This window comes from Bombus bifarius, unplaced genomic scaffold, assembly GCF_011952205.1.
Source record: "Bombus bifarius isolate JDL3187 unplaced genomic scaffold, Bbif_JDL3187 scf7180000008165, whole genome shotgun sequence".
Classification (NCBI taxonomy): Eukaryota; Metazoa; Arthropoda; class Insecta; order Hymenoptera; family Apidae; genus Bombus; species Bombus bifarius.
In genome coordinates, this window is record NW_022884487.1 from 1,656,236 (window position 1) to 1,683,289 (window position 27,054).

Below are 27,054 nucleotides of genomic sequence, written 5' to 3' on the forward strand. Positions count from 1 at the left end.
TTTATACTCGTTCAAGAAATATTCATTCGTAGAAGTACTATATCTGAGGATTATCGAAAGGTTATCATAAGTTTAATAAACGTACTCTTTTAGAAATATTTTTCAAATGTTTTACTGTTCCTTTAATCGTAATCATAAGTCCAAAGTATTTCCGCAAATACTCACATAACGTAGCTCACTGACGATGGAAACAAGAATGCTTTGAATAGGATTGTTTCAAAGTTGCAATTGATTAACTGCAATTTCTTCGTCCCACCAAATATAAATATATTAATAAAATAATTGTATAAAAATACTTTACATGTACAATTGATAATTTCAAGTACAAAAAGGGCAAGAAATTTCTAACATCACATGTTACAGAATAATGAACTTAACAATATCATTTTATACAGAAGTATGAGCAGTATTCAATTGTATAACTAATTGTATAGATGTACAATTAGTTGTATCATGAACAATTTCAAGTAGGAGAAGTTAAAAAGTTTCTCACATTATAAATTATAGAAATATGAACATATAAAATATACTTATAAAATAAAAGTTTGCGTACGTACAATTGGAGAGCCAAATTTCTCATTTTATTTCGTAAACTGATATGTAAAAAAATATACTTGCATTGATAATTGACATTCGTTGAGCAATTTTAAAATATCACGTTCAACTTCCGAAAATATCGTTTCGGAAAAATATATCAGCTTAAATATATACTTAATTTACAATATAACAGCGCGTTTCTTCTCGTCTATTAATCTTTAGTGATGGAATTATTAAGGTTATTGAAAAAAATTATTCTATCGTAACGTAATTCGACCACGAAAGATTAATTTACAATTTAGACATTCAAATGTCTAAAATTCTTATCATTATTGAATATGAGAAATAAAAATAACGAATAAGTTAAAATTGATTCCAGAATAATCCTAAATTGTATTATGTTATTACGAACGAGTAGATATCGCCGACATCATTCTCGTTTAAAAAAAGAAAATCTGGTATTTACAAATTAGAGATATCACCAGATCATTAATTAAACGAGATTAATTAAACCGTTAATTAAACCAGTTTAATAAAAATAATGTCTTTGGCTTAGTCAGAATTATACACATTTTTCAAGAATTCATAACCACCATATAAATGTATTTGTTTTTTAGAAACCGTATCAAAATTACTTAAGAACCAATTTTATATCTCTATAAAAATTACCCTGTATTGAGCAAAAAGTATTTGCAAAACTACAGCAATAGTATAAATACATTCTTCGATTACCTTGCATATAACGTTCTATACAGCTAAATAGCGATCGTTTATCGCTTACGATACGAAACAAAATCGAAACAACAAGTTCGAAGATCACTTTGAACTTAATCGGTTTATCGTACAGACATGATCTTCCACTTAAGAAGAAAATACGCGGCACATCGCGTTAGTATAAGTATTATTATAAGCGCCACAATATCATTCCAAAACTGATTACCTTCCATCGCAATATCAGAAAGGAATTTTGCTGGATATCTGTAATGGCAGTACAAATTTTCGTTACTTTCGCAGAATAACACTGGTCTATCGAATCCATAAATTGCACCGATATATCTGTAAATTCACAAAGAAAATTAATTTAAACATTATGGAATAAATTAATATTTTTATAGAAAGCTAATTTTTTCCAATTATTTCATAAAAAAAAACTTTTATGTTAAAAGATTTTAATAAAATATTAATATACAATAATGCAAAAGTAATGTTTTAGACAATTGGAACAAGGCTGCATTACTTTTGTTATCTTTAAAATTTGTGACATATTTAAAAATATAAAAAAAGGAATATTACCCTTCCAAACCATATCGCAAGAAACTTATATATGTACCCCACTTAAGATAATTTGGTATATCACGTAATGTAACACCAAACCCAGCGAACATCATCAATGGCACGGTCAAAGTTGGTCCCACGAATGTTCCATTCTAAGATTTTAAGGAAATATGTTAAATATCTTCTAATTATGAAATGTCATTGGTACCATGAATGGCAAATTCATATTGTGAATTATACGACTATGAATATAACTATGAATATAATAGATAGAAAAAAGAAATAAATATTGTTTTACAGCACTTTATGCTTTGGGTATATTACATATTTTTGTATATTATTTTCTATAAATACATAAAAATCGGCAATTTAATTATAATTATTATGATATACTTACAATTACATTGCACACTGCCCCAATCATGAGACCAGCTCCCTGTGATATTAGAACGACTAACAAGCTAATCGCGAAAAACATGAAAAATCGTGACATTTCTAATGGTTGACACGTGAACAAATACGTTATCACCGTAAAAAGTAGACAACATATTATCGAAATCGGTAATTCGATGACAGTAATGGCCGTATAAAATGCTTTTAAACTGTACCATCTATTGAAATGTTCTTTTAATAGAATGCTCATTTGCATAGGAACTGAAAAAATATTAAAACCCTATTAAAAATCATATTTAAAAATTATCAAAAATTATAACAATTAATCGCTAAATTATGGACAGTTTTACATACAAGTAACTACGGTAAGCATCATTGTGGTCATCAAATGATGTATAAGAATGGAAAACAAAAGATTATAATTATCTAACACTCTGGCACCGTCGGTTCCAGCTCCAACGAAGACCATACCAAGCATTAAACCAACGGCTATATTGACTATGATTCGTAAATATGTTAATGTCTGTAATAGAAAGATATCAATTTATTCGAAGAATAGTATTTATTCATCTATGATATTTCATTCAGTATAAGCTTATGAAAAATCATTCATCATAAAGAGAGAGATTATATGACTACATAATGAAATATTAATTACTACTACTTGTAGATTACTAAGGATACTCAGAAATAAACATCACATCCTAACAAATTATATTAATTAATGCATAATTAATAATTGTTTAAATTGATAATTTTATAGATTTTGCACTTTTATAATACTTACAGTATCTCTTTTAGACTTTATAAAACCTCTTTCAATCAGAATTTTAATCTGATGTATTAAAGAAGTCGCATGAAGACTACTTTTTCCATTTAAATTCACATGCTTCTTAATCGGATGCAACGCTGCAAAATGAAGAAATGAATGTCATTAAAAAAATCATTCTCGGCTTTGATTTAATTTATATATAATCTTATTAAAATAATGCAAATTTAACTCGTAATAGATATACCTCTCAAATTATTTGCAGTTACAAGACTATCAGCATTTTGGAACCATTGCGTACTCTTGCCGTTCTTTGAGCCCGATATTAACATCGCTATTTTGTCATCTCCATATTCACCGCAAGCCAACTCAATTACTAAAATAAAAAGCAATAAATGAAGTATATTGGTCAAAATATCTAATTTTCGAAAAATGAAACATTTTCATTTAGCGCGAAAACAATTTTCAAAAAACACCCAAAATGTAATATTTTATATCAGAAAATTAAACACTATATCTGATTAAATAAATAAAAAAATTATTTGCATAAAAAAATACAAATGTGTGTGTGTGACAGAAACTTACAGTCTAGGCAATTGCGACAGTACGAATATACATGATATTAGGTTGTCCGAAAAGTGTCTTTCTTTTACAGATACGTCTTTTACAACGACGCATCTTTATACAAACATGAAACCTAATCTGTCGAACGTTGTGATCTTTATTTTGATAGAACAAAATGGAACATACGTAATTCGATAAAATAATATAAAACGGAAAATGTTGTGCGTCCATTATTTCCTTATAAAACGAAAGAAACTTTTTGGACGATCTAATATAAATTCTAATAAAACGTAACAAGAATTGTTGGTCTATGTGAGACCATACTGGGAACCAGTGTACCGCTTTGTAACTGCCTATCTATATTAGTCTTCCATAAATATCTTAAACGAACGTTTCGACAATCTGAACATTTGTTATTTTTGGTCCGACTGATTTACAATCTCGCTATATCTCTCTATCCAACTATACGTCGTTCATACCGTAATCAGCTGGATTGTAGTATACAGGACATGGCAGTTTAACGTTTTCCAAATAGGAAACCAACTGGGTGGTTGCACCATGAAATAAACATTCTCCATTCGCCAGTACATAAACCTGCGATCATAAATACGAAAATAAAAATGAAGTCGACAGCCAGGCATACAAAACATAAAAGTCTACATCTTGAATGAAACATAAGAGATACGATCAAAATGCAGACATTCAAACTGTGATTCAACACAGGCAACGAATAAATTGTACAAAAAAAAACCTACGGCAAAAAGTACCTCGTACCAGATCAAACAACTGAAAGAGCGAGGCGCTAGGTTGATGTATCGTGCAGACGATCGTCCTTCCTTGCCGTGCGAGCAATTTCAACAAATTTACCACATGCATACACGATGAACTGTCCAGACCCCTGAAACGTTCACCATACTATATGACTACTGTTATCTCTATATATTATTATCATTAGATTGCATATGTTTATGCAATTATATAAGTGAAATTTAAACAGAGATTTGATTTAACTCATTAAGGACCAAATAACAATTTATCATAATGCTGTAAATATTTGAATTGCTTGTAGAAGCGTTATAGTATATTATTATAAACAGAATTTAACAAAGTAAGGTTTTGATTTTGAAATTTTACAAATGACATGTTGCTGCAAGCGTTTGTTTTGAATATTTTATATATTTTTGCATATTACATGCATTCAGTACATTCGCATATTCAAATTTCCTACAAATACATATACTTACGTAGTCGGTTCATCGAGAAACATAACAGTCGGATTATTAACCAACTCCAAAGCGATGGATAGCCTCTTTCTTTGCCCGCCACTTAATTTTTCCGTTAGAGTATTCATATGCTCATATAGACCCAAGGTATTCAGGATGTCTTTAATCTAAAATATAATATATTACTTAAATACATAACTGTTATTGCATGACTTTATGAAGATGTATTCATAACATTATAGTAAAAATTCATTAGCTCATATTATATGCTTATAAGAAAACTTCTTAGATACTATAGATATAAAAACAGTTAAAGTTTAAAAAGCCAGGACTCGATATAAAAATCACCAATTTTTTCCAAATAAGTATACTACTATAATTTGAATGAATAATCGATCAAATGTATACTAGAAGCTTCTTGTTATATTTCCATAAGGAAATTTGCCAATGATACAAATATTTAAGAAATTTTAGCAATTGACCTCGAGTATAAGCATCTACATACGTACTATCGTTTCCTTCTCGTATCTAGGGGTACTAGTGGGCAGCTTGAGGTCAGCTGCGACAGTCATGTTCTCAGCGACTGTCAACAGAGCTTCTAAACGGTCATCTTGCGTGATGTATGTGCTACATCTATGGCGATCGCATGAAACATAACAAAACAGCAGTCAAAGATAAGAATACATAATACGAGCATAGAATTTAATTACAAGCCACATCGTTTGAATTCATTACCTACTGTCTATTCCCGACTTCCACGTGTGACAAATATCTGATTAGTGACAAATGTACAAAATACTTCTGAATGATTATGAATCTTCTATTTGTAAATATAACGGAAATATAATAGAATATAATAAAAATAAGGAAAAGTAATGACAATTTATTTTATGAAATATTAGGGAATAGTAAACAAATTTTAAATAGTTAAAAAATAATTTAAAGAAATAGGCTTCTAGATGTATAAAAGGATTTAAAAGTAAGAAGAAAGTGAGAATAATTTCAAAAGAATTATTATAACGAAAAACGTAATCTCAATTTATATACGTATACGTTTTATGCATTGTTATAGTTACTATATACCAGACGATTTTTAAACGAATGCATTAATTACCATAATGGTATTTAAGATAATCTAGTCTTCGGTCACGTAGAGCGTTGTATTAGCATATTCATGATTTCGGACGACACAATGCTTACTTTCGAAAAGAATTCAAGTGTCGGACATGACCGTTGATGTAAATGTTTCCATCCATGCCAGTCGTCCTGAATCCCGACAGGATATCCAGCAAGGTCGACTTCCCTGCTCCGGATGGGCCCATTAAGGCGATTAAATGTTTCGCTGGAAGTCTTCCATTGATTCCGTGTAATATCTCCTTTTGGCCTGCAATATGTGTGTGATTAAAGTGATCACATATGTATGGATATAGATATATTGTGAATATAGGATACGATCGTTTGTTATTAATATTAAGAGATGCTGTTGTTTATAAGAGTCAAGAAATATATTTTCTTGAACTATATTTTTATTAAATTTTTTAATATTCATAATATTACAATACTAATTCTATAAAATATGATTATCAACGATTGACATTAAGCGATTATTTGCGAAGGTTATTTTTCCAATTTCGAAAAATCGATCTAATTTACATTTTCTGAAAATTTTTATTGTATTCTTTTAAGGATTTTTACAGACTTTGTAAATTTTTAAGAATCTCAATTATGCGGACTTTAAGGACTTTCCGATTAATTAATGCAATACTACTATATTGGTTATTAACTATAAACAACGAGTTACATATTTGCATACTGTACAAATAAAAAGATCTGTCAGCGCACTGATTTCTATGTGTATCTCTATAAAGATGAATGTGACAAAGTTCACATACGCGTAGTTTTTCTCTAGTTAAATATGCATGTCACTTGGCATGTGCGACCCTATATCATTAAACGTTGAATGTCTTGTTGATTATTCAATACAAACAAGTAATAAGGTCATAGCATTATCATCAAAATAGAGATTGGGAAAGACCTAAGAGGAGGTAAGATGATCGACTATTGACAGAAATGTGAGATATCAATTTACTCTCAGAATTAGAAGATGATTATCTTACTAGATGGTGGCCAGTGGCTCGATCATTGCGTGTTTATATGTAAGAACTAGAAATACGAGTGTGAAGATAATACCGGGTATTCACCAGAAAACTAAGTTATGTTTCCACTGAAGCAAAGAGGAACCTTTTGCCATTTTACGCTGCTGCATGTTCCAAAATATTTACAAGCAATGCTTATAGATATATTTTATCCATGTTAAAACAACATAGTCTGAGGAGCCTTCGGGTCTTACTTCGATTTAAAGGTTATTTGTTGTTAACAACACTTATATATTGAATACACTTATACGTTTATTTTGTTGCTACGAAACAGGCAACAAGCGGCGACTTTTTTAAGAAACATGCAACAGCAATAAAAACTTTCTTGGTGTTGCTTCAGTGGAAACAGGGCTTAAGCTATGCTATGTTATGGAAACCTTCAATAATTACCAGAATTTCGGGACCCAGGTTCTGCAATTATGGAGGAGCAGAAATGATTCTATTCCAGAAAACTGAGATCTTAGACGGGCGGAACGTAGAAAAGGACAACACGAGTGAAAGAGAAAAAGGGACTGAGAGTTTGAAGTGTTTGGTAACGTATAAAAACTTTCTTACCGTTGATTGCTGATCAAGGAAGCTTCTACCAATATGTTTGTTACATTTTTCTGATTAAAATGACATCAAACACGATATTTTCGAATTTGGAGCATATTTACTTATTTAATAAATGATAACCATATTAATACGTAAATATAATTCATGTGTTTGGTCTCGTTTTAATCAGAAAGATGTCATAAATATGTTAGTAAAAGTTTGATTTTAAAAAAGTCAAAAATAAAACAGTTTCACTGCTGAATTAGTACCTACATACATCGCCTGAGCGATATATGATATTGGATCATATTACACTACTCGACAGGGCCGGCGCAAAGCAGGTTCAGCGCGTTCGTCGGAACACGGCCCCACGTTTTGAGAGGTCCCGCGGTCTACGAAAATTACCCAATTAAAAAACACCGATTTTGATTAACTTTTTACAGAATAATGATACCATTAAGATGCAAGACATTTTTTTAGTAGCAATGATTCAGTTTAATGGAGTGACGAAAATTATCAAAGTTCAGTGTAACTCCATAAAGTCCTCATATCCTGGAAACTACTTTAGATAAAAAAATCTAGGCGCTTTCAGAGAAATGTACTTTTTAGAGAAATTAAACTACATCAATAGTTTTTTGCAAAAGTCATACATGATTACAAATTTTGTACTTTCATTGAATCTTTTGCCCCTTAAAAGCGAATTATGGATTGGAAAAAAAATTACTTGGATTTGTTTAAAAAACTGCTTAAAGAAATAGAGATAACGCTCCCCAATTTTTGGAAGTCTGTCGACGAGTCGCAGCTCCTACGAACTTGCATAGAAATTGGGCATAGTAACGCCTGACATTTATTAGTGGTTGTGTGTCAGTCGCCGTGTTGCGGTTCATATGTTTTACACAAAAACGCATCAGGCTATTGCATTGCTTCGATACTGAGCATTAGTCAATCTCACGACACGTAGCAAGGATTGTGATCGTTACGTTTTGGTAAATTTAAGACGACGAATATTTTCAAAGTTACATTGTGGTATAAACTATGACATATACATTTTCAAAACGTTTGATTTCTGGTAAGTACTTTTTTTCAATTATTTCCCCTTTTTTAAGTTAAAATCAACCCTAACTGAAATCGCGTCGCAAAAAAACTTATGGCAGTCATACAAATGAAATCCAATACATATAACTAGTTGAGAATTTGTATTCGTTATTATTAAATATATAGTTCATTCTATCTTGCAGTAAATGTTTTTTGGCGCACGATTTTATTCACTTTTGTAACAGACAAAATTTTATACACGGAAATATGTTCTTTTAAGAACCGCTATGGCTAGCAGGGCTAGAGATCGTGGACGGAAATACTTAGGTGGGGATGAAAAACTGAAACGGAAGAAGTAGCGAGACGAGTATATGAAACAGCAAACAAACAACATCTTGAGGTATGTAATTGAAGCCACTAGTCATTCAAGACAGCCAAACGAAGGTAAAAAACATACGGCAATGAATTAGATCCCTTTGGAAGAGGAAGATCAAGAGTTGAATACACCTGTGAAGGAAAATAAAGAATACATCAACGAAACTAAATTGGACGAAAATGAAAACAATAGAAAAACGAGCGATTGTGAAACTCATCAAGAAAAAGATATTGAAAATATGGAAATTGAAGCACAAAAAGAAGAAAACAGAAATTTCGATGCAATAAGAAGAGCAAAATATTATTCCATTTATATAGCCATGGAGAGCAATATTATCGGCTGTTCTTCGTTATGTCAATATAACAGACGAGGAGGTTGAAATCAAGGAACATTTTATCAAATTTGAAATAGTTCACGATACAAGAGGAAAAGGACTATCTGAAACTATCATGCTCATTCTGGATCAGTTGGGAATAAAAATATCCGACTGTCGCAGACAAGGATATGATAACGGTGCCGATATGAGGGGAATATATCAAGGAGTACAAGCAAATATATTACGTGTAAATCCTAAAGCGTTTTACGTACCATGCGGTAGTCACAACTTGAATTTGTTATTGGGAGATATAGCAAAATCATCAACTCAAGCATTACATTTTTTTGGTGTTTTACAAAAGATTTACACGATATTTGCAGCATCGACATCGCGTTGGGATGTTGTAAAAAGACACGTTGAAAAAGTTACGCCTAAACCATTATCAGAAACTAGGTGGGAATGTCGTTTTGATAGTGTAAAGGCTATTCGATTTCACGTTCGCCTGAACAATAAATTGACAATTGAGATTTTGTATATGGTGCGCAAGATAAATGAATTTGAATTTATTGCCAGTCTTATCACTTGATACGAAATATTATTAAACGTATTCTTTTTAACGTCTTAACGTATTCTTTGCGGAATACAGAAATGAAAGATTTAGCAGAGCAAATGATCGCAGCAAATATGAAGTTGCAAAGGAAATGGACATAACACCATATTTCAAATCATCATACAGGGGTAAAAAACAAAAATTATTCGATTATGAATCAACGACAAAGAATACTTCCGTGTACATTACTTTTTAAAAATAATAAATACGCGCTAGTGTCCTTTAAAAGTAGATTCGAATTATATACAGATCATCAAAATATTTCTGGTTTTCTATACATGAATGAGATTGGAAATTTAGATAATAAATATTTATTAAAGTGTTGTCAAGACCTTTATTTATATTTGGAAGAAGATTTCGACGGAACTGAAATATTGGAAGAAATTAAGATGTTCCGGTCAATAACACAAACCAATTATTCGGCTTTAGATTCGATGAATTATATCGTAAAGAACCATCTCTCGGAAGCATACCCAAATTTATTAATCGCATTACAAATTATGTTAACGACGCCGTGGTTTCCGTGGTAACCGTGGTTTCAGCAGAATGTAGTTTCTCGCAATTGAAACTAATAAAACATTATCTGCGATCATCGATAAACCAAGAGAGATTTTCATCTCTGGCTATTCTATTAATAGAAAATGAAGTAGCAAATTCAATCGATGATGTTATCAAAGATTTGGCGTCGAAAAAAGCGAGAAAAATTATTTAATATTATTATTGGATTGTATTATTATTTAATATTCATCTTATAAAAAATATATAATATGTAACAGCATTTGTAAACAAAATTGTAAAATTTAAGTGTAGGATTTGAATGTGTATTCAGGCCCCGCAAAATTTTTGAACCGGCCCGGCAAAATGTCACGCCGGCCCTGCTACTCGATCGCGGCGAGCCATCGAAGCTTCACGGTGCGTCAAGAGGAACCTCCCCCCGTGGTGGAGATGACGACCATGCAATTAGAGAACAAGAAGTTTATGTCTGCGGTTATCGAAGGTTTCTTCAACTACGATTAACAATATTTTTCGAAAGATATACATATGTGAAATCGTTTCCACCACTAAACTAAACTGTACTATTAGCTGTGCTATCAGTTTAGCTTTTGGTGGATACATATATACATATATTGAAACAAATATTTTTAAACATAAAATATCATAGCATAATTAAACTTAGCTTTCCAATGAATCTCCGGCTTTAAAGGAACCAAAACAATCTGTGTATCCTCTTAATACTTCAATTTATGATTTCACTATGTTCCACCAATCAAGAATACATGACGTCAAGGAAGTGACACAGATAAATCAAAAATGGAACAAGGAAATATCGAAACACTGAGGCTATTCTAACCTTTCTTACAACCCAGTGACACGGTATACTTGATGTTCTCGAACATAATATCGACGGTATCCACTGCGTTGCTTTCCATGAAACATGTTCCATCCTCAACATGTGCATTTTCTACCTTTTTCTCTGTCTGCTTAGGCATAGTGTAAACCTTCGTGTCGACTGCATTCGTCTCCTGGCCATTGCTCATCTCGTGCATCAGTACTTCCATCGTCGAGTATTTTGAGCGAGCTAATTGCTCGCCGATTAGTTGAACATAGACAAGCAAACACCATAAAACTGCAGTCAGAAAAATGGGATATGATCAATACAGAAAGGAACATAAACAAACAGAAAGATATTTATCATCAATTATTTCTATATCTAGCGTTCCAATTAAAAAATTTGAAATTTACCGCCATCTTAATATTATGATAACCGATGACAACATTTGTACTTAATATACATTTCTGAACTTAAAATATTATAGTATATTATAATTTATATTTTATAGCATAAATTTTATAAATTTTAATATACTGTTACCTTATTTTCCCTGTCAAATAAAATATCTAATTAAATAGTAATCCTTTGCATGCTTTAATAATTACATAGTTAACCTTTATATACCGACTTTGAAAAATAAGCAAGTATCAATGTTCGACGTGTATTTTTCTTTTTTCTTTTATGTATGTTTACCAATTACTTCAGAACGATGGCTGGACCAATCGGGATAATTCTTTGTGCATCTTATAGGATATGTTACAGGGTATGCAGTATGGGATTCAGCTATCGGAATCAAACATTTTGCATGTTCTAGAGATTGTCCAAAGAATTTGTTGTTCCAATGTACCATTGTTCCAATATTCTAGTCTACCAATTTCATTTTGAAATTGCGTTGATAAATTTTATTGATATATTCCGTTGCAATATATTTAGTATGCTGTTTAATAAGTAAATGGATAACGTAATCGTTGTTGCATATATATCTAAATCAAATATAAATAAAATAGAAATTACTTTATACCTTTAGCGGTTTTTAAAATCGGTAATATCTTTTAACAACAAATTTTTTATTTCAGTTTACAGTTAAACAAATGTTATAACTGTATTAAGACTTTTGACCAGGACTCTATACACACATACATACGTATATGCATATATACATGTATATATTCGTTTATCTACTTACGTATTTCTATAATTATTTATAACTTCTATTTTTTTATTTTTACAACACATATTCGGAATTCAGAAATTTTTCGACAAATGTAACAAAAACTAAGTAGTTTGCTAATTGACATGAAAGTTATGCTCGAAACTAATTGATCGCCATAGTTTTAATTAGGAACGAAAACATGTCTATATATCTAACTAAGATGTATACAATATTCTAATAATATCCTTCAAATTACGTGATATGACTCAATCCATGGAGTCTTTTATTCATTCCAGGAAATGTCTATTACACACATCTTGCTGCTCTGAATTTAAAAATGTAATATTTTAACATAAGAATTCCCTCCTACTTGGAATTAATTAACTGTATCCCCAATGCCTTCTACTTCCTCATCCCCTCTCTGATCCTTGTACACACCCATATTCTTTTCTTTCTCTCTGTTCTTTATTTCTCATTTTTTTAATCTTTTTTCTATGTAAACTGCAGAAGCGATATTTTTTTGCATAAGACAAATTTAAATTGTAAAATATTGTAATAAAATATCATTGTACAAGACACAAAGTGAGGGTATAAAAAATGATGATTGAAACCCAAACGAATGATTATCATGAAAACAGGTCATCTTGTACAATAATCTTATATGATTTATATGACTTGTGAAATAATCATACAAGTGCCATCCAAATATATTATCTCTGCTATTTCTTAAACAATGTGTAAATCAACACGCAACAGGCACAGATATCATGAGATTTTGGGTCGCAGTTAAGATAGTTTGGATTAAATATCTGAATTCCAAGATTATAATTCATATTATGGATCTGCTCTCTGTAGCTCTCGATCTATGGAAAAAAAGCTGAATAATACCCTAAGAATATCAAAGACCCTTATAATGATTAAAGCACCAAACAACTATCTTACAATTAATCGAATCGTCACTTTATCTAAAATGATGAGCGTCATAGGAAAATATCGATTCCGAAACGAACTATAGTACAATTCAAAATTATATTAACTGCTTGATTAGCACTATGTTTACGGGCGTTTCTTATATACCTATCTCTACGAGCACCCGTCAAATTGACGGATAAACGAAAATACGCATTTTCTTTAAAAAAATCAATTTATTCAAATTAAGTCTTAATTGAACAATATTAGGCTCCACGTTTAAATAAATTGTTAATAAGTAAAAAGTCTTCTTTGAAAAATTATCACGGAAATGATAACAATAATATTAACGATATAGGGTAATCATATTTGTTGAGCACGTTTTTTACAAACATACTGAATTTTGTTTGTGCATTTTCCGCATACGATCTTTTTGCAATATACAGGGTGGTTGGTAACTGGTGGTACGCGAAAAAACAAGTCGAAAATATAGAATAAAATTTTTTTTAATTTTTTTTTTAATTTTTTTTAAAATCTACAGTGAGATCCGTTATAACGAGACGTGATAAAGTGCACGCGTACCGAGCGAAAATTCAAAATCGATTTTCTCGAAAACAAAGCCTCGAACGAAAAATTTTTATTCTACATTTTCGACTTCTTTTTTCGTGTAGAATCACCCCCTTTCCGTTTGTACCACCAGTTACCAACCACCCTGTATACAACAATTATTGCTTCTATTTTTTTTGCAATAGGCTACTTGGCAACTTTTTCGCACTTCTGACGTTAAAGATGACAGAAATGAAGCGTCTGATCTTTGACAAAATATGAACTCCTTTCTGAATATTTTCGATCCAGTGCATTCTTCACATAATATCCACGCGTTTATCGCTGCCAAATCTAAAATATTGAAAGGAGGGACCATCGGAAACTCCCTGCTTTCACACCATATTTGCGTGCCATCTGGTCAATGACGTCCACACCAAACTTTGTTTTATTATAAAAAGCAATGGTTTCTGGAACACGTTTATAATTGTCTTCTACTTGTATACCTGTATGGTTGGTGCTTAGAAGGAGGACTTTTACGTTAGGTTTACTTTTATACACAGTAAGCGTGCAGTTTTCTGATTTATATAAATTCGTGGAAAACAATGTCATCTTGTCCTTTTTCCCCTTGAGCATCGAGTTTCACATTTCCCCATATAAGGGAAACCATTCGAAATATATTTTGTTTGGACGTCAACTGCTAACCAAAACTTAATGCCAAATTTATGAGGCTTATTCGGTATATATTGCGTAAACCTGCATCGGGCTTTCGTTAGAAATAATTGTTCATCTATTAAGATATTTTCATATGGCTTGTAACAAGCCTGGCTATTACTTATAAATCTGTTCCGTATTTCGGATATCAGCGCAAATTTATCTGTTTGTAATCTTTAGGAGGCTTTCAATGATCTCGCTTCATATGCGCCTCGGGCATATGGAATTCCTAGAAAATTACGCAACTCAGCAACTGTGATTGTCCAGTCTTTTTTCAAAACTCAATGCGCCTCGGTTACAGTGCAATCTTTTATGTGTTCCATTATGTGTCTGCCAGTTATCAATTCGAAAGCAGTAGTTACACAACCCGACATAATATTTCTCTTAGCATAGCCAGTAGGCCCTGCGATATCCTTGAATATCATACGAACGGGCGTCCTACCCCTAGATCCGCCTGCTTTCAGTTTTATGCACTGTGTCCCGTCAATTGCAATTTCAGTTTCACCTATTACATTTTGGGATGTGCTTGGAATGCTCGTCCTTTCATCCTCGGAGTCAGAACTAGAAAGAATGCGCATCCTTTTCTTGTTACAACACACTTTCAAGAAATGTTCCTCTTCACTATCCGAAGATCCTTCTATCTCTCCACTTTCAATGTATTTAGAACTTTCACTGTCAGCTTCGCTTTGGCCTAATTCATACTGATCTTCTTTGGAGGTATCCTCAGAACAATCTTCATTGATGTTGACAATTTTGTTCATTATCTTACTATATCTCTTGGATCTACTCGCGATTGCTAGAAAAGGGGGATTGGTGAAAATAAGAAAATACAGAAATGTCTACAATAACTGTAACTTTTGCACATTGTCTTTGAAAAACGGATCGTTTATGAAATCAGCTAACCCGTCAATTTCACGAGTTTCGTAGAGATAGGTATACTACATACAGATTTCAAAAATAAGAAAGCCTAGGAAAAAATAATTATGCGCATAAATTCTTTAGATGAAATGATTAATTTACGACGCAAAATGGATAAAATTAATTACTTCATTTCGAAGTTTGAAATCCGTCAAATTGACGGGTCCCGTATACCTAGTGTTAAATGAATTCAATGATTTATTATAGATATAAGGTACTTAATTTGCATTTAACATGGGTCACCCGATTCTAAGAACTTCCCAAAAAGAGAAACATGCTTTCTTTATTGAAAGTAACATTAAAATATAACTAAATTAATGGATATTTATATGTATATGTATGTCATTATAATAGTTGGACAAAAAAGTTTGTATTTTAATATCATGCAGAAATAATACTTTTTAACTTGCCTTCACTAAAAAATTTTACTACTTAACTCACCTCTCGAAACCTGTTATATGCTTTCAAACATGATAATCAACTGCATTTGATAACAAATTTCTAATTGAATCTCAAGTGTAAACATACTTGTTTTTAGCTTCGGAAGAGATATATTATACTGCAGCCGATTAATTTCATAATATTCAACAGAAATAGAGAATGAAATAATAAAACAAACGTATTGTAATAATTTAAAAAATTAACATTTTTTAATATATAAAATATGCAACAGTTTCTTATTATTTTGGATATACAGCTCTGCTTTTGAAAACGTGACTTTAAATTGAAGAATGTAACTTGCAGTTTATATAAACATATAAGTTATATATACATATGTTATACGCACATACATAGATTATTTAAACGTCAGATAGCAAATCTTCAAATAAAAAACACATTTATATGCTGTTACGTACAGTTTGGTCTAAAACACAAGGACCAGTAATAGACGACTACTTCCGGAAGCCACAGGAAGTTACCACGGATATCTACTTGAATTTATTATTCTCACGATAAAAGACATAACCGGTTTTTATCACACAAGTATTTAATATTTATCATCGAAAGAGTGACGTTTTTTTGTATACATTACCACTCACTTTGCTTGTAATTAATTTCATTTCCAAAGATAAAATTATAAAAGTATTATAAAGATATTAAAAATTGTATTAAAAAGCAATTTAAATATGCGTGGATCACGATAATGCTCATCGATCAGTCAGCATTTTAAATAATATTAATAAGGCGGCGAACATATATGGAAATTCATATTCTTATAAAGATAAGTAAGGAAATGGAATTTATGTAGAAAAGTTTAGATACCAAATATTACAGCAAGTGCTATTAAACAAGTACTTTGGAAATTTTATATAATTCTGCATATTAGACGCATTCTATACGTTTTTTTATCCTCAAATATTACCTAAATGCATAAAAATCCGCAGTCCATTAACTACTCTGCCTAAACACAAATTGATCTTTGTTACGAGTATAGGTTAAATCGCGCGGAACATTTGCTAGTGAAGTTTGACATGATTTAACGAAAACCAAACGGAAAGTCGACGTTGATCTCAGATTAGATTAGATTAATCGTTCTATGACTACAAAGTGATTCAGGAATAAGTGATAAAACTTAGTATTCTAATACTGTCTCTAAGAATAAAATAAGTGATATGAACATGAATTACTATTGCAAATACTTCAGCATCCAGTTTTAGCTGACTCACTCAATTCTGTTCGAGTGTACAAGAAATTCCGGCATTTGCATTGCATCATATAGTCGTGATTAACACATACAGACAAAGATTCTGTCACAACCATATTTTTTAATTTCCGCGAATTATTTAATTACATTAACAACAGTGTATTATGGTTACCTTACAATTATAAGCAACGCCTCGTCGATACATTTCATGTGCAATAAGTCTATAGTATCGTAAGTAAAGGGAATGGTTTTGAAGGAATAGACAATTTTCTTGAAAAAAAAGCAAAGTTAGAAAACCTTTAATTTCGATAAAATAACGGTTATTTATGGATTGTTAATAACACACGTTGAATGATCAAATGTCGGTCTAAAGGACAGAAAAACAGAATATTCTGCATTATGACGCGTATTCATTTAAAAAAATAATAAAAATAGACACAGCTTATTGAGAAGTGTTTATTAAAAATAATTGAAGTTTAAATTCCAATAATGACCATTACAAGTTCGATACGTGAACTTCGATTAGTCATTAAATTTATTGCAGAAAATAAGCACATTGATTAAAACAATTTATTCGTTTCTTTATATCGGTTGTATATCTTTTTAATCTTGTTTTTATCTCTTTATTAATTATTTTCAAATTGATTTATTTCTGATAATAGTATTTGTCTGATAATAGTATTAATAATAGTATTATGTCTGATAATAGTATTTCATACTGTCCATAAACAATCATTACTTACATACATATAAATATAATACAAAATATATACATGATGAACAAGAAAGCTTCATATGCACGTATACATATGACATCGTTAAGAAGGAATCGACGACATTGAAACATTTGATCGTTAAGCAAACTTCCTCAAAGAGAACAAAGTGGTTTATCTCTTCTGGCGATAACTCTAATCTTGTTTATAGTATTAACAACAATCATTGTTTCAGAAGTTAAAGCTGAACTCTGGTAACGTCTACTTATCTGTTTTACTTGGAGCTCTAATGATTTTAAAAGCTAGCCAATCAGAATGTAAAATTACCTAACCTATATCGTTAGTAATTGATAATTGAAAACGAGAGAAAAGAGGTTTAACAAAGGTTATCTTAAGATTATAAATTTTCCTACAATTACAATGTAGATACTTTTTACTATAAGTTTAACATATTGAAAATGTAACAATAAAAGTAATAAATTAACTCCTTCTGCACAGAAAGTTTATCATTTGTATGCAAATGATGCATTTCCGAGACAATAGCCATAAATTATAATGATTGGTCGAAGTACATCGCAAATCTAATCGCACAAAATGAATCAACAATGAAAGTCCAGTGGAGAGATCGTTAAAGATCCAAGCCGGTCGTTGTTTACGTGGAATGGCATAAATTCAAGTTCACATTTATTATTCCTGAGACGATAACAATATACAGCGATCTATCTTGCATATTGATTTCTTTGTCAATCAGTTTCCTTGATAACCTGTGTACACGTTTCGAATGTTCTTAGAAATTGCTCTTAGTTAATGTCAGTGATCAACGATGATGTAAATTGCAAACAAGTCACTCTATTTACACACGTATCGATATACGTCATAAAGAGTCATACATGAAGCTATAAAACTCTAACCTCCAAATGTAAAACTTTATAGATAGTCGTATATTAACACTACATTTATCAAAAAGTTACAATTATGCAATTTTTAATATATTTTTCTTTTTTCGATTATGGCTATTTCTAATTGTAATTACATTACATCGAACAATAACCTATAAAAAAATATAATCATATATTTACAAATTTAAAACGTATATAAAGCATTTAAAAGTAACGTAAAGAAACAAATTTGTATGAACGTTTTCGTTATACAATTTGAATTGGCATCCCAGTTTCCCTTCTTACGAGAATTTATCGACCGCGCTGTGAAATGATCATTATTTATGATTGCTTTCTACAAAGATTTACACAATGTTATATTTATTACATGTATTGTACTTTCGTTGGGGTTATCAAAACGTTAAGGAAGACTCTGAAGCTATCCACCTAATAATGTACCTATCTTTGTGCTGACTTTCTTTGTAATTGCAAAACAACATTGCAATGTTTATTAGATCATCATATTGATTATTTACATGACTCCTGCGACAAAATTTTGTGCAAACTTAATAGAAAAGATAATGATTGCAGAGCAAAGATCAATTCAACGTAAGAAAACAAAAGTTGCCTGCTCGCGTTCCTCGAAAGAAAGAAAGATGACTAACATAGAATATCTACAAACATATGTGTATAATCATGCGATGAGTAAGTTTGATAGTATTACTTCGGACTTTGTACGCGGATGTCAAATTTGCCGATAAATCGTATAATTAATCATGTAACTTTGGATAATTCAGATTTTAAATAGAAATAAATACATTAGATACTTTAATTTTACATACGTTACGTTAGAGAGTTATAATTAAATCTAACAAGAATTTATGAACTTGTTAACGCCTCTGCATATATAAGTATACATATATAGCATGAACAATCAGAGCTCTTGTGCAATAATTTACTAACTATTAATATTAATAAATTAAGAAGTTACAAGTAGATCTTTTATAAACTTCGTAAAACGACTAGATAATTTATAATTTCTAAATTTACTTGTAAAATTTAATTCCATTATTCAATTAATTAATATCATGCAAGAACGTTTATTGACAGTTTGGAATAAACATCTTGTAACTTCTAGGTATCTTTTACGTTTTCAGAATGGTTTCAAATTTCACCAATATAATTACATATAACGTTCATCTTAGTACAGTATTAATAAAATTCAAAATATTTTATATCGTATATATTAAACAATACATATACAGTGTATGTATATGAATATATATAAAAATGTTCTATATATGTTCAAAAGCATTTTTGCGTCACTGTGCATACTTTTATCTTCCATTTATCTCTGACCTTTTTTTAACTTATTATATAATGTGTATTATAAGAAGACCTATTTATTTACATATGGCCTATATTATAAGAAAAATTATCATAGAAATCTAAAACGAAGGGCGAACAACAAACAAACCGCGATCTCCCTCATTTTGGATGGATCATGAGTCAAGGTTCATTAAAGAATGTACAATTTAGAAATAAATGAATATTCATGTTGCTATCAATCAGTTTAGCATCAACGATGTTAACTATGATTGTTTCAAAAACAACCTTTGAAGTTTCCATTAACTATTCATTGAGAGATTGATTAATTGGCAACCAGTGATATCGTATTATGTAAGCATAAACAGGTACGTGTAATTTTTCTCACCGGTCGATAAAAAAACTGTAATTGATATTGAAAAAATATACATTGGTCATATACTTATGTAAAGTATAAATTATTTTATAAGATAAGCATTCTCTTTCTCTTTGTCACATGATTGGACGATATCGAAAGTTAAAGATAACGTGATATAGAGATTGGAATTTTAAGTTTAGAAATACTTCAAACCTAATCCAGACTAAAAAAAGCAGCTTCAAATATCTTTTTATGGATACTCAAATTTATTATATAAAAAAAAGCAACGAAAGCAGCAATAGGGAAAATTTATTTCAAATGATTCATTTGAAATTCGTGTTTCAGTGGGAATGAAATTCCAAAATATTTTATATAACACATACAGTACGCAATAATGTATAATGTTATCATCAATGTATAAGTCAGTTATAGGTCAGGTATAAGTCAGTGTTTTTGGCTACGAAATATGCTTCTTAACTTTCTTAAGTTTTAGCTATACGAGGTATCTATACTAACAAAATTGGTCTTAGTTTCTCTTTTAGAGAAGCTTCAGTCATCCTGTTTTCAAGGACACCAGATACATAAATACCAAAATGCTACAATAACTCACGAAAAATGTGCTTTCACTTTTTTTGTAGCTTAAATACATATACAATTTATGTAACCAAATTGTTTAACAGAAGATTCCTTTAGAAATACTCACGCTTATAAATCTTTAATGATATTGTAAATAATTGTACCAAACTACTAATATTTTATTCCTTCGAATAAATATCTCTCTGTTAACTTTATCAAGCAAGGAAATAAACTTCATACTTCCATTATTTTATCTCTGCAACATATTCTTGTAGGAAACGTCATCGACACGATAAAGCTTGACAATTACGAAAAATATATGATTTTCCAGAATTCATTTAGATTGTATGCCACTTATAAATGCTTCTTCACTGATAATACCGAGTGATTAATAACATCGTAACAGCATGCGTGCACTACGCACAAAGTTCAATCGGTCATTTTACGCAAATTGCTATGGCATATAAATATCAATACATATTCTTTAATTAATTTCGACTTTGATACGTGATTCAACAATCACCTGACTTGTTTGAGATGTTTTTAAAAAGAGCGCGGATTTTTATGCATTTGTAATAAATTTAAAGCTTTAAAAATCCGCAAATTGTATATACGAATAAGTATACAAAAATATATAAAATATTGAAAGCAAAGTACTTTTGTAATCGTTAATGGATGAAAGAAATTTTTATGTAGGTTCCATTTCTTTAATTTTATTCACAGAATTATGAAATTGCATAAAAATACGAAATCTACTTAGAAGAAATCGACTCAAATGAAGTTACATTGTAACTTAAAGATTTGCTATTCTTTGGTACCTCCCACAGTCAAAGAAAAAACATCCAAATTCAGTAATAAGTTAACAACCACAAAAACCCTGCTAGTTACTCAATTACTTGACGCGACGGATCAGATCCGCAGGGTAAACATTACCCTTTAGATTTAAGCACTAGATTCAACTAGAATGAAACACACGATAAACACTTATTAAACACTACATAATACCACGCCATAGTAATACGCCAGAAATATTTACTTATAATTCTCAATGAGAATTGATTGTAAAATTCATGCAAATAAAAAAAAAATTCTTTGGTACCTATTTCTTTATTCTCCTAAACATCAGGATAATGAAGAAAGGTTAACGTAGAAAATTTTCATTTAAGATTTATTTCTCAAGTTACGAAACAATTTTATTAGAATCACATTTTATTAATATCGCCTATATCTTTTAACATTCTGTAGATAAAAAGTGAGGTTAACTTCATTTCAAAAAATTACTAGAATAAAAATGTAAGTTAATTTACAAAGAAGTGTAGCCAATTATTTTAAAAAGTAAGCAATATTAAATATAATAAGAGGTTACAATCGTTAATGGATGAAAGAAGTTTCTATGTAGATTCCATTTCTTTAATTTTATTCACAGAAATATGAAATTGCATAAAAATACGAGATCTACTTAGAAGAAGTCGACTCAAATAAAGTTACGTTGTAACTTAAAGATTTGCTATTCTTTGGTACCTCCCACAGTCAAGGAAGAAACATCCAAATTCAGTAATAAGATCAGATCGGCAGGTTAAAAGGACCCTTAGATTACCCTTTACCCTTTAGATTTAAGCACTAGATTCAACTAGAATGAAACACACGATAAACACTTATTAAACACGACATAGTACCACGCCATAGTAATACGCCAGAAATATTTACTTATAATTCTCAATGAGAATTGATTGTAAAATTCATGCAAATAAAAAAAAAATTCTTTGGTACCTATTTCTTTATTCTCTTACAACATCAGGATAATGAAGAAAGGTTAACGTAGAAAAATTTCATTTAAGATTTATTTCTCAAGTTACGAAACAATTTTATTAGAATCACATTTTATTAATATCGCCTGTATCTTTTAACATCCTGTAGATAAAAAGTGAGGTTAACTTCATTTCAAAAAATTACTAGAATAAAAATGTAAGTTAATTTACAAAGAAGTTTGGCCAATTATTTTAAAAAGTAAGCAATATTAAATCGGAAAGGGAGTGATTCTATGCGAAAAAAGAAGTCGAAAATATAGAATAAAAATTTTTCGTTTGAGGCTTTGTTTTCGAGAAAATCGACTTTGAATTTTCGCTCGGTACGCGTGCACTTTATCACGTCTCGTTATAACGGATCTCACTGTAGATTTTTAAAAAAATTAAAAAAAAATTTTTTTTTAAATTTGTGTTCTATATTTTCGACTTCTTTTCTCACGTAGAATCACCCCCTTTCCGCTTGTACCACCAGTTACCAACCACCCTGTATATTAATGAATTCTTTGATATCTCTTAGACCGGGTTAGATTTCAACTTAGGTTTAATTTAGAAACGATACCCAAACAAGTGTGTAGAACATAATTCAGGATATTATCATACTCAATCTCCAAAGGAGCGAATTTAAATTTGAACATGAATAATATAACCGTTCTTGTTAAGTTGCAATATTTCTTTTTGACACAGTTGTCCTTTAAAAATCCGTAGAAGTATTTTAACGATTTTTTGTTTAATTTTTCCCTCAAAGGGATAAAAGAGAAAAGAGATTTTTCACTCGATAGAGTATGCTTCCCCTGTGGTCCCTTAATGAAGGGCTTTTTAAAAGCCAATCCATATGTTCATAAACATTAAGCTAAGAAACTCAAAAATGTTAAATATAATAAGAAAGCAGGCTTTAAAGAAACAGAAGGGAGAAGACCAACTAGGAAGAGAAGAATAATCCTTTCTAAAATATGCAAATTTCAATTTCTTGCCGTCGTTGCTAAATTTAAAGCAGACAAATTAACTTCGTACGAAGTTACATGTTAAATGTCGATACTTAATGCATACATCAACAAAGAAAATGTTTATTCTCGATGAAAGTACATGTACGTTCTTTCATGTAGTTATACAATTTTCACTAGAGAAGTTTTGACTTCTATTAGCAAGTACGACTGGCTGTGCGTCCAAATGTATGGATAAATATGAGTATTCTGTGAATAATTCTTTGTTCTTAGGATTCTTTCATATTTTAATTATTTTTCCATGCTTCAGAGCGAGATCTTTCAAGAACTTTTAAAAATAGTCGACAACTTTTAAGAATATTACATTCCATTAAATAGATCGTCGTGTAATTGAAAATTTATATAATTTATTTACGTTGAATTTGGCGCCAACTGCAAAAGATTTAAATTCATATACATATTTAAGAAAAAATTATTTTCCATTTTTAAGTGCCTTCAGTCCCTTCTCGTTTCCTTTAGAAGTCAGTTTTATTCTTTTTTTTCAATTTTAAGAAATACCAGATTTGATTTGAATACTTACATTGATTTGGATTGTAATACCGTGTTTGACTTGATTTTCAATTTGGATTTTTTTTCTATTTCTTCAATAAATATTATATTTCAAATTTTACTTTGTCGTTCTTTGCATGAATACGTTTTGGTTTATTGAAGCTGTACATACAATATGTCCGTTTTATTTGGCAACATATAAATATTTCGAAAACTATGGACGATACAAAAAATATTTAAAACAAATGTTCGCTTTCGAGAGGAACATGTCATGCTAATATTTATTTTACCTTGCATCTGTCTTAAAAAGTGAAGGCCACGGTTAAAATGGGAATTATATTTTTTTATTCCATATTCTTGTATTCAATGTATGTATACTCTTATATTTTATGGACTACGTAAATTAAGGAATTTTTAAATTTCAAGTAAGTATAAGTATACTAATATAAGAAAAGTTTCTATGACGACAAAAATGAATATGTCGATCACTGCACGCGCTGGATGCAGTTTCGTCGTTCGAAATCTGAGATCGAGACGATTTCGTGCAATTTCTAACTTCCTCGAAAGGTGCGAAGAAGTAGGACAAAACCGACAAGTCAGGAAGAGTTTGACTCACTTTGCCTTCTACGAGCCTCTGATGAATAGTTTGTTTCGCTTTGAACAGTATTTAACTATATCAATATTTCTGCATATTTCTAGCAATTTAATATAGCTATAAAAATAATTTTCTTAACTAATGAAAATACTGAATTAATTTCGTAAATGAATAGTTTTCAAATTTACTAACTTGTATAATAGCTCCTTTTCTTACAATAAACAAGAATATGTATGTACTTATGAGGAAGAGAAAGAACTATCAAATTGAGTACCTACTATTATATAAGATTTTACAGTGAAAGTTCCGAATCTCAACTCATGATATACAATCGTCTTTGCCTTCAAATAAACCAAATAAGTATTTCCTTATATCTCTTATCCTATCTAATAAATATTTATAAACATTTTCTTAAACAAAATACAATATTGAAGAATATAAATGATATGAATAACATACATGTATAGCAAAAATAAAACGTCAAATGAATCAAATATATCCTTATATATATAATAAATATTTATAAATGCTCCCTTTACTTTCCAGATAATTGTCAATCTTTCTCACTTCTTCCATTAATCAAACAAGATACAAAAAGTATATACATAACAAAGACAAAACTCCATATACGGTACGTTATGCAGCATAGTATGCTATGATACTGCGTTATACGAAAGTTGACTGTATATTGTATTTGCGCACTTTTTCTCTGACAATGTTATCCAAGCCACTCATACCGTTGAACATATTTTAGTCCGTGCTACTTATCATTTTATTGTAAAAAGTTTAGTAAAACATGAAACATAATCATTATGATCGTCAACGAGTTATTAACTTTTTCAAGTTCCAGTAATATGCAAATAACACTAACTTTACATAACGCACACTCTTATAAAAGTTTCTGGACAGATAAATTTTTCATTTTATATCTCCAACACGCTATTTTAATAATTTTAAGTAATAATTTACAATTATGTAGCACTGTTTATGTATTATACTGTTTTCTTTTACTTATCATACTCTTTTACCAATATTATTTTAATGTTACTTATATATTTACTTTTATAATATTATACTTTTATACTCATAGTATACTTTTATAATATTAATACTTTTTACTTATATTTATAATTCGCTTTTTATCTAAACTTGTAATAGGCGAAAGTCTAACATAAGAATGATAATAACAAATAATAACAATATCGATAATATTTCAAATTCATCTAGATTTCACTTTAAGAACACAACGTTGAAAATTTATCAGGAAATTTTTGTACGCCACAAGATTATTAATTTGTAGATTATGTATGACATCGGCTTAAATATGGCACGTGAACTATAAAAATTCCAAAATTATAAAAAGTATTTCATAATAATTCATATTTCACAATGTAAATACAGGTATTGTATGAACATTGCTTGTTAATATACAGTATTGTAGAAAATAGAAATCAGATACGTAACAACCATGTTAACTGTGATAATCGATTAAATGAGAAAAACAATATAAGACATGCTTTATCAGGTTCAAATCATATATTGTCATCTTATAAGAAATGCTTTACAAAACTGATAATAAAATAAAGATATGCACTTACAGGAATGAGAGTATGAAAGATACACGAATTTCTTGCTTGTCAGCTTTCACTGAGTAACTTTAGTACACCAGTTTCATTTCACGTGTAATTTGGTGGTCAGCTTGAAACACGTGCGTTTAAGAAGACGGGTATAACACAAACTTATGACTATAAGAACCGAAACAAATGTGTCAGAGACAAAACCATTATAGGACATTCGTTACAACAGCGTAGAGCACATACATGAAAATGCAAGCGCGTACTGCTTGCTTACTGCTTACTACCGCCGAATGCCGCTGATCGACTCTCATGTTCTCCCTTTACTGCCTTCCCCTATCATGTTTTTATTCCCCTCTACATATTCGCCCGCCGATCAGGAGTCTATCACGCCCCCTCTCTTTTTCTATTTCACGCAACGATTCTCAAGTAGGTACTTTATGTTCGTTTACTCAATACTTGTTTTTTACCAGCGCTTTGTTTTATAGAAAACGAAGATGAATATTTGCGTTTTAATTAATTATTGATTATTTAGTATAAATTATTTATTCACTTTATTAAAAATTTTTAATAGCCAAGTTTTTGTATTATTTATTTATTAATTAAAAGTAAATTTATATATATATGAAATAAAATATATAGTTGTGAAAAGCGGAGAGAGTATAGTTTGTATATTGTAAATGTATATAGAATAAGGTAGTTTAAGTCAACGTAAAGAAATGACAGTTGATGTAGT

At 30.3% G+C, this 27,054-nt stretch overlaps 3 protein-coding genes across 9 annotated transcripts; 1 reads left to right on the top strand and 2 right to left on the bottom strand.

The window, feature by feature from the left end:
- Positions 1-1,159: 1,159 nt before the first annotated feature.
- LOC117209026 (ATP-binding cassette sub-family G member 4-like) lies at positions 1,160-26,643 on the bottom strand. 4 transcript variants are annotated; one of them, XM_033450595.1, is made up of 12 exons: positions 26,343-26,643; positions 5,962-6,145; positions 5,271-5,394; positions 4,783-4,928; positions 4,313-4,436; positions 4,018-4,132; positions 3,222-3,350; positions 2,993-3,114; positions 2,560-2,728; positions 2,210-2,466; positions 1,831-1,964; positions 1,160-1,593 (listed from the first exon to the last, which is right to left on the bottom strand). In XM_033450595.1, the coding sequence occupies exons 2-12, from the start codon at positions 6,081-6,083 to the stop codon at positions 1,374-1,376; spliced, it is 1,662 nt and encodes a 553-aa protein (XP_033306486.1). In that variant the 5' UTR covers positions 6,084-6,145; positions 26,343-26,643; the 3' UTR covers positions 1,160-1,373. The 4 variants fall into 4 exon arrangements, with proteins under 4 accessions (XP_033306486.1, XP_033306485.1, XP_033306488.1 ...); XM_033450594.1 differs by lacking the exon at positions 26,343-26,643 and adding an exon at positions 11,140-11,379; XM_033450597.1 differs by lacking the exon at positions 26,343-26,643 and adding an exon at positions 6,879-6,897.
- Positions 7,324-10,592, top strand: LOC117209041. 4 transcript variants are annotated; one of them, XR_004487833.1, is made up of 3 exons: positions 7,324-7,449; positions 7,777-8,520; positions 8,767-10,592. XR_004487833.1 is itself a non-coding variant. In XM_033450625.1 (2 exons), the coding sequence occupies exon 2, from the start codon at positions 9,312-9,314 to the stop codon at positions 9,762-9,764; it is 453 nt and encodes a 150-aa protein (XP_033306516.1). In that variant the 5' UTR covers positions 7,330-7,449; positions 8,767-9,311; the 3' UTR covers positions 9,765-10,592. The 4 variants fall into 4 exon arrangements, 2 of the variants coding, with proteins under 2 accessions (XP_033306516.1, XP_033306515.1); XR_004487834.1 differs by having other exon boundaries at positions 7,330-7,449; positions 7,718-8,520; XM_033450625.1 differs by lacking the exon at positions 7,777-8,520 and having other exon boundaries at positions 7,330-7,449.
- LOC117209140 lies at positions 14,245-17,119 on the bottom strand. Its single transcript, XM_033450819.1, has 2 exons — positions 17,096-17,119; positions 14,245-15,279 (listed from the first exon to the last, which is right to left on the bottom strand). Exons 1-2 carry the CDS (start codon positions 17,117-17,119, stop codon positions 14,722-14,724), a joined length of 582 nt encoding a protein of 193 aa, XP_033306710.1. The 3' UTR covers positions 14,245-14,721.
- Positions 26,644-27,054: the final 411 nt, after the last annotated feature.